At 41.2% G+C, this 16,738-nt stretch overlaps 3 protein-coding genes across 5 annotated transcripts in view; 2 read left to right on the forward strand and 1 right to left on the reverse strand.

Annotated features, from left to right (window-relative positions):
- Positions 1-3,477, reverse strand: part of chka (choline kinase alpha) — a 28,324-nt gene extending 24,847 nt beyond the window's left edge. For both annotated transcript variants that reach the window (XM_046036240.1, XM_046036238.1), the window contains exon 1: positions 2,947-3,477. In XM_046036240.1, coding sequence (XP_045892196.1) covers positions 2,947-3,182 — 236 coding nt within the window. In that variant the 5' untranslated portion in view covers positions 3,183-3,477. The remainder of the gene's footprint in view (positions 1-2,946) is intronic.
- Positions 3,232-13,069, forward strand: si:dkey-12e7.1 (uncharacterized protein LOC557553 homolog). Of its 2 annotated transcripts, none has more exons than XM_046036242.1 (3): positions 3,232-3,452; positions 8,259-8,902; positions 10,523-13,069. In XM_046036242.1, the coding sequence occupies exons 2-3, from the start codon at positions 8,339-8,341 to the stop codon at positions 11,108-11,110; spliced, it is 1,152 nt and encodes a 383-aa protein (XP_045892198.1). In that variant the 5' UTR covers positions 3,232-3,452; positions 8,259-8,338; the 3' UTR covers positions 11,111-13,069. The 2 variants fall into 2 exon arrangements, with proteins under 2 accessions (XP_045892198.1, XP_045892197.1); XM_046036241.1 differs by lacking the exon at positions 3,232-3,452 and adding an exon at positions 7,239-7,493.
- A 1,202-nt stretch (positions 13,070-14,271) lies between these two features.
- Positions 14,272-15,274, forward strand: anpepa (alanyl (membrane) aminopeptidase a). Its single transcript, XM_046036326.1, has one exon. It carries the CDS (start codon positions 14,528-14,530, stop codon positions 15,134-15,136), a length of 609 nt encoding a protein of 202 aa, XP_045892282.1. The 5' UTR covers positions 14,272-14,527; the 3' UTR covers positions 15,137-15,274.
- The last annotated feature ends 1,464 nt before the right edge of the window (positions 15,275-16,738 follow it).

Genomic DNA, 16,738 nt, shown 5'->3' on the forward strand with positions numbered 1-16,738 from the left:
CTTTAGTTCACTTGGTAAGCTTCACTCAATTCCTGGATGCCTATTGGATGATGATTATATTAAATCCCATAGACACTCAACATTTGAGCCAAGATAGCCTAAGCTGTTTGACATAACTTCAGACTACACCAAATAGCTTTTAAAAAATGTCAGTCCTAAAGCATTTATTAGTTTTTGACTCTGATGGGGGGGGGAATAGTTCCCAAAAACCACTGTATCTCTGAACTCTCACACGTGTAGGCTATTCTATGTGATCTCCTTTTATAAGTAGCCTAATGTAATATTGTTTCCCTTCAATTCAATGAGCCTCACATGAAACTATTTGGAGCGCCCCTGGGTAGGCCCACCTCACACTTTGAATTTCCCTGCTCTATTGTATGGCAATGTATTTTCATAATAGTGTGTTGTTAATAAAGGTTTTTAAAACTCTCGTTTCCATTAAGTACAATGTTCACACAAGCCCTAAAAATCAGACAAAAATAAGCAATAGCGTCTGTCTGGCTTAGCCTGACAATGACATTTCTCATATAGCCCTGCTGGAATTTAATACCACACCTTGAATAGAATAAACACAGAAAGCCACGACTCAACATAACAATAATATCAGATCTCCCCTTTCAAGGATCAGTGCCAATGACTCATCAGACCTTGCTTCATGTTCAGTCAATTTAACCAGATGGACGCCCGTGGTTATGAATGCGTGTGTGAACAGTAGTAGCCATAGAAACAACACAAAACGGGCAGCTAACAATTAGATCCTACAATAATGCATATGTTCAAATATTTAAATAATATTTATGAAAGTCCATGAAAACCCTGGCACACTTCTAATACATGAGACAACACTTTAAAAACCTTGGCCTGCATTTAGAAGAAATTATTCAGGCTTAAGTATTTCTTGCTAATTTGCCGAAAACAGCAAAAACTTCCTGTTCTTTGAGCGATGGCTACGTGAGCTAAGCCAATCAGAGGCAGAGTAGGGGAATCGCAAATTTGTGATCGTTTGTGATCAGGGGCCGAGTTCAGCACCAGCAAAACGGATGTACGCTTGCGTACACACCCTGTTGTGTACGCAAGCACCCTGCATTTCCCAGACTTTTTAACACAGCCTTTTTTGTTTACATTTTTGTCACTGCTGATTGTGTGAGACCTGTGATACACCTACTAAACAGTGGAAAACATTCCTCAGCTGCACCTTATTAAAGAATGTCTGCTGCTTTCCACTTTTCTTCCCTGGTTTCAATGCCAAAATTAAATCTGGGATATTTGTGCTGTCAAGTTGATAAAAGTTACCAGATGTGTCCTCTGTAAAATAGGCGTGGCCAGAGAAATTGTTCTTGACGAAGGCCCAATGTCCACACTCACAGACTCAATGACTTTAAGGCGCGTTCCCGGTAAGTCCGTGAGGACTGTCAAATCGTCAACTCTTGTTAAGTGCGAGAGGGCTCTCACGCAGAAATTTTGGGCCCTTTGGGACCGTTTTTGTACGGCCGCATTTCTGCAGACTTTGCCTGAGGGAATTTACATTTATTAATTTAGCAGACGCTTTTATCCAAAGCGACTTACAATTGTTTTATATGTCAGATGTCACACGGCTATGGAGCAACTAGTTAAGTGTCTCGCTCAGGGACACATTGGTGTCTCAACGTGGATTCGAACCAGTCTCTCACACCAAAGGCATGTGTCTTATCCATGGTGCCATCACCACCCCTATATGCCCACAGTTCATAGCGTTGTGATGTGAATCACAGAGGATACCATGGGAAACCCGGAAGCGAGAGAAAAATCAGGCCAAGCCGCTTTATAAGAGAAGAAGAACAGTAAACAAACAAGCATGAAAACCAAGGCTGATGCTAAAATTGTAAGACAAAAACGTTTTCATAGATTTTAGATGGTACATAGAAGACATGAAGTCAGAGGAATGCTTTATTATACACTTAGTTTATTCAACTATTTATTTTAGTTTTTGCTAAATTCTGCTGTTTTGACCAACAATCCTGCATTGATTATTGACAAACGTAGATTGACAATTAAGCTACCTCTCATCCACTCAGGGCAAGAGCCTGAAAGACATATAACGTTAAATCAGGCAGTTGGAAAGTAATAAATCCAAAAATAAATAGTGAAACATGTTTCAGCATTGTCAAGGTAACATGATCATGTCGCAAAGTGCTGTCCCGTTCCTGTTCACTGTTTTGAGCCCTTGCAACCAAGTCTGTGAGGGTTCAGGGCTCAGGGTTAAGGGGGGCATTGGGATTGGGCCCATGTCTTTGTATCGGGGCGGTACTTACAAAAGATGACGCTTCACAAGGGCATAACTGACAATAACGCAGACGTCCTCGCTGCAAAGTAACTTGCAGGTTGGATACCCTTGTTAATCAATGTGCAGGATAATGACGTACATTTAAAAGACTATGTCTACATATATTCACATAAGCGAAGAACCCACTCAGTCGTCAAGGGCTCCTCAAGCCACGCCTACGACATTTCTGCGAATATCGCCAGTTAATCGGTCACGTGGGCGCAACTCTTTCAGCTGTTAAAATGTCTCAGCCGTATGTTCATGTACAATATGCATTCTTGGCAGTCCGTCAGCTGTGACTGTAAATGCGCGCCGTGGTGTCTTTCAGGGACACGTCACCGTTTACGGGCTTTACACAGCATCCTGCAACACAGCTTACAGTAGCCTAAAGGCCTACTACCATCGTTGTCTTGCGTGGGCGTGACGCCGAGCGCGACACATTAGAAAACATAAAGAGAAAGGCAAACTCGTCTTCCGGCAACGAGAAAGATACCTATTTTAAATGCTTTATCCATGTTTTTTTTAAAACACATGTTTTTGGTGCAAGATGAGTAGGCTATAACATGAGGCTGAACGGTTATCCTCACACCAGCTTCAACCAGCTGGGTCTGTTTCTATCAAACAAGCAAATGTCTGCACTGTACCTTATGATGGTGATTTGGAAATCGTCCTCAGACAGGCTTTTCCAGGCTCCGTGGAGAAACTCTCTGCACCACAGATAAGCCTTGTGCTGGGTGTCCAGGTCGGGCTGGTCGAGGCGGACCAGCTCCTTGCAGTCCTCCTCGATGTCGGGCTGGACCTGCAGGGCGTTCTCGGTCACCAGCAGACCCAGCGACATGGAGGGGGAAGAAGAAACCCCGTTGATAAATTTGGTTTTCATTTCGGATTTTCAAGAAATGAAACGGAGATATTCTGAGCTGGACGCCCTCCTGAGCGCTGGTGTGTAGCCTGTCCTCTGGTTTGTGACGCAGAGGCTTTATTTCGGGTATTCGGTTACAAATTAATTTTTTTTTCTTGGTAAATTTATGAAACAGAATGTTGTAGTTTGTTTTCTTTTCTTTATTATTCGTTGGTAAAAATGCGAAGTTTCACCCCAGCGCTGTTCAGAAGTCAGGAAACGGAGACAATTGGCGAGGATGTCCGTTGACTGGTAAGGAATGAATTAAGTATGAGGGACGTGCCGATTTACAAGGAGGATGGGGAGGGCGGGCGGTTTAGAGCGGGCGGGGAGTGATGGGTCACATGAAAAGCCCGTGCCCTTCTCTTCGCTCATTGGTTGGCTCGGAACACTACCACGCTGTACCAAAACAAACCCGATGGTGCCTTCAGTGACAGTCGGACAGTCGAATTCTGATTACACAACATCATACACAATGTTATGTGTAAATATGTTCTCTTCCCACAGTGTATTAATTTATATTAATAACGTCGGGGGGGCACTTTTCATTGTTTGGTTTTAGGCCTATATAAAAAGTATGGCTGTTTATGTTTGAATATAATGTCAATGTACCTGACCTTGTATATAGCCTACACTTCCGCATTTAATTGTTTGACTAACTACACTAGCACACTAGCATTGCACATGTTTCAAATATTGAAATTCTGTCTGTAACTTCAGTACTGCCCATACACAGCAATAGCCCATACATATCTTGTAGTTTTTACATGCATCAATGAGATAGGTGGCACAGCATGAAAGCCGGACCAACATGCAACATTAACAGGAATGTAGGCCTAGTTTATTTTTAAATGTTTGATATGTATTTCTGCCGATCAACAGCATTTGAAGGTACCTGGTGTTTTAAAACAGTTTTCATTGTAGTCCAAACAAACATGCTTTTGTTTACGTTCAACATTTTTCACATATTGAGTGAAATCTCAATGTCAAATGTTGAATTGCATTCCATGCTTCATGAAATGTGTGCACAACCTGTTTTGAATATTTTGAAACCTTCATAGATCGGAAGGTTATTGGCACATTGCTGCCAATGTTTATTACCCGCTGCAGTTAGAAAATTGTACCATGTCTGTGAACACCGCACTGGGCTCATGTTGTGATCCAAGTCCATGCGCACGTGCTGATAGAACAAAAGACTGGGACCTCTCTGCAAAACAAAGCTCCACAGGAGTGTTGGACAGGGCATGTGTATGATTTCAAAATCTGAAAGTTGGACTTTCATAATAAACATCTCACACTTTTCTCCCTCACATGCAGGCACGTAGCAAGAACATCTGGCAATTGAGAGAAGTTTGCTGTAAGAGCTGTCTGCCACAAAGCCTTACATGGTTAGGTTTAGGGAAAAAGAAAGGCAGAAAGTTGTCAGAAATCAATGAAAGCAAACTTCTCCCACAAGCAAAAATCTGTTCTTTTCTATATTGTTTGAAATCTGACATCAGTACAGCTACTGTACATATTTAGGATTACTGGACTATGGTGTTTTTAAACCTCTCTTGCATTCCACATTCTCCTTCTCCACAGTGTGGAAACTTGTCACCAAAGCACAAACTGCAGCAAGGGAGAAATGGTCTGTCAATTAATTTGATACTGCTGTGGGTGATTTGTGCTTTTCAGCAGAGAAATGTCAAAACAGAAAAGTTTGGTATTTATTCCAAAAAGTCACAATTCCTCACATAATCCAATTTTGGAGTGGTATAATAGAGAACATATCTTAGAGAAACGTGCGTCCCTGGCCTCATGCATATTTTTTTACTAAAAAAAATGAGAGAAGATACATTTAAATGAATTCACAGGTTCTAACCAGCAAAATCATTTCTTATGGAATATAGCAGGACATTGAGTCTGACTGCTCATTTTGTAAAAATACAGATGAAAATGTTTCACATTGGGTTTGGAGTTCTTCTCATGCATAGGGGTCTACATTTTGGTCAGACATTTCAAGAGCTCATCCAAACATGTCTCATTACAGATTTTCTTTTAGTTTGAAGGATGTTTCTTTTGGTGTGTTTGATTTTAAGATGAAGAAGTAAGGACTTTGGTTATGCTCTTATAATAAATCTGTCATTTTACTTGCTAAATACCACACCCACAAATGCAAATGCAATGTTTCTGAAACATTCTTTCTTGTTTTGAGAATGAATGCTGGGGGGCAGCAGGAAACCATAGGGAGGAGATAGCACAAAACTAGGAGAGAGGGAAGAAGTTGAGTTAGTAACATACAGTAATGGGATGAAAATGGGATAATACAGATGAAAAGGTGGAGGAGGAGAAAGTGCTCGGTGCATCATGGCAAGTCCCCCAGAAGTCTAAGCCTATAGCAGCGTAATTAAGGGATGGTTCAGGACTAGGGATGGGTATCTCTACTGGATACCTTTATGGTATCGACTGAAACAGCCCGCCGAGTCCACGTATGATTTTAACAGCCGCTCATTTGGCTGCGGTCTCAGGCATGTTTGTCACTGTTGCACGTTTATCACCACAAGCTTGGTTTTCCGTTGGTTTCATTTCCTGGAATCATTTAATACTTCTCTGTACATTTTTATTTGTTATTCACATCTGCGTTCCATCACATCAATTAAAGGCTTTTGTGGCGCAGCGACGATCAGCTGATTTTACTCACGGAGCCTCCGGCTGTTGCTGCAGCTGCTTCAGGCGTAGGCCTAGTTGGTTTGATCGGTTGGACTTGCAGATTATCTTTTCCTCAGTTTGCTTCGTTGGAGTCTTTAGTGTAGTTAAGTAACTTGTTAAAACAGACTCCTTTTATACTTGTGACTGTCGTTTTTGGACCCATCACTAAAGGAAAAAGCACTCGCGGAGATCTTTCAATTCAGTTTAACGTTACTGATCGAAAGTTTACAAAATAATTTTCCGTTGTTTACTTTCAACACTCGTATAAAAAATTACCTTAAATTCGTTTCCCACAACTCATTTGGTCACTAAACTATTTCACTCCTCCTCTCTCATTCAAACATTAAAAATTCGCAAGCTGTAGTCTTTTCCCTTTCCAGTCTTTATGATAGGCTACTAGTAGTGAGGATGAGGATGATGAGAATTAGAAAATAATAATAGGCTACGAATCAACTACTGTGGCTTCAACTGGTGGCATTTTATGCAAGGTATCGAATGAAGTAGCCTACTCTATTGGAGTCGGTATCACTTTAAGGGTAGGCTACTGGTTTTGGTAGGCCTACTGGTATTATAAATTTTAAATGATACCCAGCCTTACTCAGGACTCACCTGAGCCAGCCCTACTATTAGCTTTATCAAAGAGGAAAGTCTCAAGCCTACTCTCTTTGCAGGCCTTTTGTTGTAGTTGTATTATGTGTCCTAGATGTTGGCCTATATGCTATGGTCTTTAATAACATTTCTAGTGTTCCTGGAAATGTGTGTTTTACTGGTGCCTTCCATTCCCAGCCCACAGGCAGACTTTTGGATGAAACGGTCGGTGTAGTTCATGAGGATCCCAGAGAAGGATGCCGCTTGAAGGCAGTGAACCTGCATCCACAAGCCCACGTTTTTCTGTAAATTCAGAGTGCCATCTACTGGTTAAAACAATGAATTCCAATCAAAAGAGGACTGTAATAGAAAATAGAAAACACATAGAGCTAATTCACTGTTCAAAATGTCAGTTAAATACAAATAAATTAAAATGGTTAAACATCAAAATTAGGCAGGCTAAGAACAGCTCTACATTCTCCTCACAACTGGTTTTACATGCAAACAACAGAAGGCGCTCGTTCTTCTTTCTCCCCTACACCCGCTTGAGATCTTCAGACTCTACATACAAATACTGTCTCTTTGATGTTACGTCTTGAATTAATCGCAACATGCGACCTGTCAGCATTGAGGTGAAACGGTTACTTTTCTTAGCCCTTTCTATTTAACATTAACCTCCGCCCGACGGTAAACGCCGCGGTACAAAACGCGCAGGCCGGCGCATTTTGATGACGCCATTATCAACGAGCCAAAACAATAACAACAACAGAACTCAGCTGTTCGGCAGCTAACTAGCCGGCCTAGTTACTGACTGTTCTTTACTGTTTAAAAAGTGGATTGGTATAGGTTGTTTGACACTCAGTAATACGTTCGGATGCAAAGTAAAGCCTATCAAATCCTCAACAAAGCGTAGTTATAGGTTTAATTTTAAACTCCTTTGTCTTCTCTCGGTTAGCTTCTAACTTAGCAGGTTAGCTTTTTAACTGAGGACTGGGAGGGAGCCTGTTCGCCCGAAAGGTAACTTGTCTCGATAATGTTGCAAAACATTCACATAACCCCCACTATAGCGTTCATGAGTAGACGCTTAAAATCTTTGAATGTGCCCCTGTTAGTTTGATAGAAGCTGAAAGATAACTATCAGCAAATGAGAGCGAATAACGGCGCTGCCAAAGGAGCTCGAGTCAGGTTACAAACCGACGGGTCACTTCATTAAACTGCAGTGTTAAAAGTGGGCACGTTTGCATCACGTTTTTTTTTAAACGGTGGTGTTGGTTGAAGCACTAACCTAACACAAGTTGTCTCGTTGGTTAACTTCCCTGTTAAATGTGAATAAAAAGACAACGACCACATATTTAACCATATCGCGTTTGCGCACCGGACTTTAAAGGGTTTAATTCTGTGGTTCCAGACTCATTGTGAGTTTGAAACCGAAATTTAAGTTAAAAAATAAAAACTGAACTGGAGCCATATAATACCAAGTTAGGTTTATACATCAAAGTAAAAGGTTAGGTTTTGTTTTATCATCAGTTTGATGTTAGAATTGAATCAGTCCTGTTTAATATTCTCAATGATGTCAGTGGGTTGGACCATTATGGTTAGTTTTGGTTGAAGTGGTTCAGAATCCCAAGCATTTACTGAGTTGTCCAGGCAGACCAAATATACTGTGATTTCTGATGATATTCTCCATTTCTTTTCTGCCTGTTTCCTGACACAACTTGAAAAAAATAATACAAACGCAAAGGCAACATCTTAAATCATTGTTTGTCTCTTTCCTGTCTTTAGATTAAGACTTCACCAGGCCAGAGATATTTATGGCTAAACCAAACCACAAGACCACCCGGTGGAGATTCTGACCTCCACCAATGACCACCAATATCATTTCCTCACCTGCCATCATGTCCCCGCGAAAAAGACCCCTGGTCCCTGTAAGCAGTCGGCGGAAAACAGTGGACGACTACTTTCCTTTTAATTTCCTGCCGGTGGAGTGCCAGCTGCACGTGTTGTCCTTTCTGAATGAGGTGGATAAATGTAGCTGCGCCCTGGTTTGCCTGAGCTGGAGCTGCCTCGTCCGCTCATGGAAGCTATGGCGGGTGGCAGACTACTCCCGTCGAGGCGTCTTCCATCTGGGTCAGGAGGGGCTGCTTGTTTCCAACCGTGAGTTTGAGAGGTGGAAATCCTGGGTCCACCATTACACCCACCACCTAATCTCACGTCGGGCCAGCCTGCTCACGCTGAAGGCCAGCTTCGACCTGGGGGATCGCTGCAACAAGTGGGGTGAGCTGCTAAATCACCTGCTGGATAATGTCCACTGCAGAGACCTCAGCCACCTGGACCTTAACTGGACCTTTACTCTTCTTGAACCGCTGGACCTCAGGGTCCACTCCAGCTCCAGTTCACACCAGGACAGCATTACTAAGATGGACCAGGTAACTTTTTTTGTTGTCCTGATTGCAACAAAGCAGTAACTGAACTTTTGTTGACCTCAGTAAACTGCACTCTCATGTTTACCACCCTGGTACTTGATACCAAAATGTGTTTTACTTTCCTTCTGAAGGGATTAACTTATCACATCTTGAACCTTTTCTTGTAATATTTTGTAATGCTGAAATGCAGTAGTCTATGAATCGATTAGATGATCAACAGAAAATAATCAATAATCTGTTGAGCATTTAGAGTCATTATCAGGCAAAGATGCCAAATATTCCCCGAGAGGATTTGCTGCTTTTCTACATGTTGTACATCATTGTGTCATTTTATAGACTAAACAATTAAACAATTAACTGGAAAGATGATCAGTATTGAAAATACACATAAACTGCAGTCCTAATATAATCTGATCAGTAGCTCTGGAATAGATAGCTGTTCAACAGCTGTTCAACTGTGTGGTAATGGTACACCTATAATTATGAGTCAGTGAGCTTCTTCGATACTGTGGCTAGCAGTAGTAATAATAATAATACATAATAATAATAAAATAATAACTCCCCAAAAATGATTAAACAGTCCTCTGCAGGTCTGGACTTGAACCCTGCATAATGGTACTGCTGTTGAAGCCACATTTCGTTGTACAACCATGTATTGTACAATGATAAATAAAAACCTTGATACTGCTGCTGCCCATGCAGCAAACATATCTGGGATTTCTGCACATTTGGCAGTATCCGCGTATGTTTTGTTTTATGTTTTTTTTTATATTAAAAATGTTTATTATATTGGCCCCAAGGTGCGTCGGCTCAACAGGATAATGCCCAGTATGCCAGATTAGTAGTCCAGCGCTGGCCTCCTGCATGCACATCTGTTACACAAGTCTCACTTGTAGTTCATAGATGGTTCCTGACAACCTGCAATCAAGTACAGAAAAAAGTGTTATAACTAATGTTACTGTCTTCAAGATACCCTGTGTAAGGTAGAAGTTCCCAAATTGGCAGATGGGCCCCGCTGGATGGATGCAAAGCCCCGCAGAGCGGGTGTGCATAACCAAGGAAAAAAATGTGGTATGAACGATGAATAGACCTTTTTCACAGCAGACATTTTGATTTGTCAAACACTGGTGTAACTAATAGTGTAATCAGCTGATTGGCCTATGGCCATTGTTATGTTATTAGTTCCACCTGTGCTTTTCTGATATGACAAGTCAAAATGTCCACTGTAAATACAGGCTATGTGTCTCATTCATCTGGGAACAATAAAGAAGCAAGTGTGCTGTGATCTAGATTTATTCAGACAGCAAAATGACAATGTGAAAAATTAAAACAAAATCGTAGTGAAACACAACAGACAAATTTTGAAAAAGTCTATCTTGCTTCCTATTTGTACAAACTTTAAACTAACATGGACTTGATAAAGTTATTTTAATAGAATTCAACTTGGCTAATTTTGTCACTATGTTCTCCTGTGTTGCTGTTAGTTAAAAATGCAATCAATTTAACATGTCAGGGTTGACATTATTTGGCTTCCGGGGGCTTAGCAAAACCAGACGAACAAGTCCTTTGTTATACAGACCAATCTCCAGGCAGATGGTTTACCTGTTTAATTTGATTTGACAGGTGACCAGTTTCCAGGAGCTGCTGACCAAACTCACCCACAGCTGCCCGCGCATCTCCAAGATGCGCTCACACTTCGACTGGTCAGATATGTCCGTGTCGCTGCTCACCCAGTTCCAGCAGCTCCGAGTCCTCGAGCTCAAATACTTCTGGGTCTTTAAAGGAGTGACCCCCTCTACACTGCAAACCTTAACCAAATCCCTGCCTAACCTGAAGTCTCTGACTTTACACATCCTGGTGCCGCTGAGGAACCTGGGCATCTCGTACATTCTGGAGTCTCAGTCTCTGGAGTTCCTGGACGTGTCGCCCAGCCGAGGCTTGGTCTTCTCCTGTCTGAAGCTGCCTGCCCTTCGGGAGCTTCGAGCCAAGAAGATCGTCCGCGGGATCACACTGGACCGTAGGACCAGGTTGAGGATCCAGAGCCGCTGGCCCTGCCTCTACCACGTCCTCCGGGAAGGGACGCCGAAGCTCCAGGCCCTCAACAACGAGAGGCTGCTCACCACGTGGAGAGAGGAGAGCTATGGGGAGCTGTCTGCCATCCTGGAACAGTCCTGTTACTGTGTTCAGCATCTAGACAGCTGGCTTTGGTAGTGAACTGTGTGACATCAAAGGAAGTACATGCCATATATGGTCATTGATTGATTCCAGAAGAAATCAATATATTGCTTTTACACACACCCTATTTTTGTCCTCATTTGAATGAATGTACTCAGAGGGACACATAAACTGAAACTTGAAAACTGAAATTAAAGGACTACAAGTTGTTTTCAATTCTTAAAGAGGAAGCTGCTGTTACAGTTGGAAATACTTCCCCAAGATAATGATACACAGTGTGTCAATAATTGTTTTATTTTGTTTGTCAATTATCTCCAAAAACCAGATGTGCTCCATGCTGATTGCACTGTGTTGTGCTTTCCTTGATTCACTTCCACTAGAGGTCTGTCGTGGAAAAAGTACAACATTAACTACAGTTCTACCTGAGTCCAGTGATGTGTTGTGAAAAGAAGATTAAATGACGGAGTGTAATGGCTTCTTCGAGTTGTGGAGAATGCCTTTTAAACTTGTTTAAAGTGAAAACTATGACGGAACACTGCTGAGGTAAGAAAAACAGATGGCAGAACGTTGTGTTTTCAAGAATATAATCACCATATTTTCATTATACAGTCGTACTTTTACCAGAAAAAGTTGTAATATGTCAAGATTAACATCGCTAATTTATTTAAATAAAAAATGTTGCTATGTAATTTCAAGAAAAAGTTGAGAGAAGAGTCTCCTTGGTCAAAATCTCAGAAGAACAGAAATATTACAGATTTATTTTCAAATTATTACAACTTTTGCTGGAAATACTACGGTTTCATTCTCAAAGTTTTACGACTTTATCTTTAAAAAATATTATTTATTCTCTTTCCCTTTATTCTCAGTATCAAATTTCTAAACAAATCAAAATAAAAACGATTTCTTAGTTATAGAAAAACGGATAGGTGCTGTACTGAAAATGTAACTATTCCTATTAGTTTGGTTAATATTGAGTTCAGATGTAATTATCCTCACAGACAGTCGTCTACTGTTTCTATTCGATGGGCAGTGCTGTAGAGAAAATGAGCCCTTTACTAGAAGGTTGCACAAATGGCAGATGAGACCAGAGGTGCACATGCAGGAAATAAACTGACTATATGCTGATAGAAGACATTAATTAATTGTATCCCAAATAGCAAATTTGAATTACATACATTTTGTAACATTTGCGGCAAGTGAAGACATAGTAGATGACAAAAAAGCTTTTTTAAATTGATGGGTACTGACCCTGGGTCAGTAGGACCAAGTGCTGTAGACAACCCCATTCTGAATTACCTGAAAACCAAAGCTGATTCTGTGTAGCCACTCTGACTTGGCAGCTAAATACATTGGCACACACTTAGCCTGCCAGTATTAAGCTGGTGTAATTCTAATCACAGCCTGTCAGGAATGCAGCACAGCTGAATGAGGGTTCATTCCAGTGCTTTTCCAGTTTGCACTCAACATTTATTCTGTGAGTGCCCCTTTTGTTTTAACTGTTGATGCGTATGACGTTTCTTTTCATCCTGTGAGTATTTCTCCCAAAGCAGATGGAGAGCTACTGTAACAATTTTCCCTGCCTGTCTTAAAAAGAAAGAATTCCTCCACTCTTGATCTTTGGAAACTTCCAATTTGCACATTTCCACTGCTGTAATGAAAGGTTGCTCAAATCACTGCAGCAAGCAGGTCCAGCTATTTCATATGTGGAAAAGGTGCTTTTGCTATTATGCTCCCAAAAAGTAGAGGTCGCTATTCTCAAAGCTCTGGCTGTGAAGGTTTCTCTCTCAGAAACGTGTTTACAAATGTACCAGTGTGACATCATTTCACTACAGTACTTGTGCTCATGGCTTGTCCGAGTAGCAGATGTGTGCTTGAGGGTATTTATGCTCTTCAGAAATATCGATGTACGTGTGACATTTTAGTTAACTGATGGAACCTTTTGAGTGTAAAACATTTTACAAGATTCTTCATAAAGAAGATTGTTTTAAATCTTAACTTTCATTTGTAAGCGTGTGTCTGTGTGTATAAACCCATCTCTGCTGTGTGTGCCGGCATCAGCTTGAGGCTTCGCCGAGAAACATGAATCATCTGACAGATGACAGCTCCGATCCCAAAACTTACCTCCGGCTTCCTAAGGAATAAGTTCTTCCTGGAAGCAACACGTGCATGGTGTGTGAGTAGAGGGCCCTGACATTTAACAGATGTTCTAACATCTGGACCACTTTTTAAATAAAATCCTGGAACTTATTAACTGTTTTAAGTGAGCACCAGGGAATTGTTTCTTGGGCATTTTATTTGCTTTGTTACACTCCGTGACTAAATGAATGGAATTTGTCGTGGTTTTTTTTTTTAAATCCCCAAAAAAGAAAAAGTGTTTTTTCATAAGTGTCGTAACACATAATTACATCCAGCTCATTCGAGACCATAATGTGCGACAGGAATGAATGTGGCTTTTCTTGGCCTCTCCTCCAGCTGGCTCCCACTGCGCTGATGATTTGCCTAAGTTGTTGGACCATCGTAGTGTTTCAGTGTGGTCGGGTCGGTTTGATTCCCTTGACACTGCAACAAGAACATCTGTTCTCAGTACAAAAAACCACCACCACACTGTACACTGCTTTTCCTATACTGTTCTCATTTTGCTTCATTTTGTTTCCCCATGTTTTCATCTCCTGAGGTGAGGTGTCTGTGTGTGTGTGTGTGTGTGTGTGTGTGGGGGGGGTAGTCATGGTGGTCGTGATTCCCTGAGGTTGGGGCTTTCCAGCCAATTCAGTGATTTCCCAAATCACTCTGTTCTGTATTCTCCTGCTGTTGTTTTCTACTCTCATATGCTGCCCACTCAGCACTCCTCCCCTCATATGCTTCTCGTTTGTAGGGACTTTGTCAATCGCCCAGGATCTGTGTTGACATGTATCTTTGGAAGCCAACGTCCGGCCCCCTGCTTTGAGGTTTTACCTGGCCGTGGACTGCAGTAGTTGGAGGAAATGTCACTGCAATGTGATTATGATGGTTCGGGCAGTGTGTGTTATGTTTATTGAAAGGGAACATGTGCGTAATGGGTTGGACAGGGTTGTGTGTGTAATGGGTTGTGAGGATAAAGTGTTCCTAGAGGTTTACTTAACCCCTGAGTTAGTGGCAAGACTACAGAAATCACCCCCAGATGTTTGACAGCACAATCTGAATATTTACAACAAGGCCAATGAACATCGGCCCCTTCACGCTGTAACACTTACTCTTTGCTCCTTTGGCAATGCTCAAGTTAATGCTTAATCTAAGTGCAGACCCTCAATTGCTAAGGCCAAGCCCTGTTTATGAGAGGGAGGTTACTTGGACTCGAACAGATCAGTCATTGCAGACCAAAGGCATACAAGCTCAGGGACGCCATCAGATTCATCTCTACCAGTCAAGCAACTGGACCTTCAGGACTGACAGGAGGAAGCAGCCACCTCTTTCGGCATGAAAGATTCCTTTACATCCAAGGCACTCGCCACTGCCTTTGTCATCCTGACCATCTCTGTCATTGCTGGCATTGTCACCATGACCATTCTGTACAAGACTGAGATCTCTAAATTGAATCCGACGCCCCGTCCAACCTTCCCGTCCACCACAACAGGACCACCACCTGTCATGCGGCTGCCAAAGAATCTCATACCTCAGAGCTACAAGGTCTTCCTCCAGCCTCACCTCTACACCCAAATCATCGAGAAGATAAATGTGACCAGTCCCAATCAGACAATGCTCTTCACCGGAAACTCTACGGTTAACTTTCACTGCGTCCAGAGGACTAGCACAATCTACCTTAACAGCAAGGACCTGGCTGTTTCTGATCCAGCGGTGATGGACAAAAACACAAATGAGATGATAAGTGTTTCCGAGCTGAAATACCACGAAGACGAAAGTAACTTCCTCGAGATCCAGTTGAATAATGCCTTGGAGGCAGGCCGTAACTACAGTTTGTTTCTGGCTTTCAAGGGAGAGATATCAGAAAATCTTGATGCACTGTATGTAAGCACATATATTGAAGGTGACCCAGATTATGAAGGGGATCAAAATTCAGAGAGGTAAGTAAAAAAGTGTTTCATGTGTAGAACTTGTGATTATAGTGCCTTTCAAAGTATTCTGATGGCTTACATTTTTGTAACAATTAAGGCTCGAGCTATTCTATAGCTTAATCCACTTGTTGCGATCAATAGCTATGGCAGCGTTAAGCATTCTTATCTGACACCAACAAAAGTTCTGTGTCGATGATCCTTATCCAGCTTTAGCTTTAGTTCAGTTCAATTCTATGATAATAAATCAACAAACCGCCAATCCATGTTGTTGTTGCTTTGTAATCAGCAGTGTTATCCTTACTCACTGATTAATTGGGTTTCTTTACCAATTACTCAACGGCATAAGTAATAAGTTATGTGTCGACACCCACAAGTCACAGGTTCTGTATCTAACACATGTAGAAATAGAAACATTGACACATGGTGGTTTAACAAGCAAACAGTTTATGTTGTGGAGGTGTTTTTACTGACACAGTGAAGCTACCGGGTTCACATATCCGGCTCAGCAAAACCAGATGATTCCTGAATGTAGGATTACCAGTGGCTAACATTAGCAAGCCTCACACCTCCATATAGATACTATATATTCGTAGATACAACATTGCAGTTTGGTTTGTTACAAATGCCAGGCATGTATTTATGATATGGGACACTGCAGGAAATTCCTATTAAAAAACAAAAATACTATCTTTTGTAGATAGTAATAGTACTTTTTAATTATAATTTAATTCATAATATAATTTGGCAGGCTTCACTATGTTGTTTTTACTCATATTTATAGTGAAATAATTATAATTTGCTCATTTACACTTTATGCTTAATTTCAATTCAATACACATTTTCTGCTATTTGAACTGGCCAGAACCCCGCTGCAATATCAAGGCAGCAGAGACGCATCTCGTTGTGGCATCTACGTATATATATCTACGATACCAGCCCTTGCGTTAAGCTAGCACGTTCTCCTCTGAATGTGTAAAGACCAAAGTGATATCAAACTCCTGTTCAGACACAGTACATGACAAAATACCCAACAAAAGATGCACACAGCCGGTTGCATGTCTTAAAACCAAAATGAAACGAGTGTGTTAATATGTTTGCTGCTCTAAACCCTAACATTTGCCTTTGTATGTATAAGACAATAACATATAAAATCAAGAATTAACCTTTGTGCTCAATGAAAAAATTATATTTGAATAAAAAAATTTTGTTAAGTGGCGAGTCCAGCCTGTCTTTTGGGAAAATAAACTTTGCCAACTCACAAGTTTGATTTTTGAGACGCTAAAACTAGAACATAAACTAGATGAGACCAAAACTAATCAACATATAAACACATCTGTATTGGAGCCAATGGGACCTAAAATGTGCAACAGATGTCTTTGTGGTCTGTTCCTTTCTCTGCTTGCGGAGTATTCCAGATTAAAAAAGAACAAAAGCCATATTTTATTCAAAGTAAACAAACTGCATTAGTTTCCTGGTTTGGGCTTTTGTCTGTTACTGTAATTGATCCATTTTCATGACAGGCCCATGGGGTTAAAAGAATCCAAACACAGTATGAAATCACTGAGTGAAGATGTATGCTTACATATACACTCAGCTAGAGTCCACACCCCATCCC

The sequence above is a fragment of the Micropterus dolomieu genome, linkage group LG22 (genome assembly GCF_021292245.1).
Source record: "Micropterus dolomieu isolate WLL.071019.BEF.003 ecotype Adirondacks linkage group LG22, ASM2129224v1, whole genome shotgun sequence".
Taxonomy (NCBI): Eukaryota; Metazoa; Chordata; class Actinopteri; order Centrarchiformes; family Centrarchidae; genus Micropterus; species Micropterus dolomieu.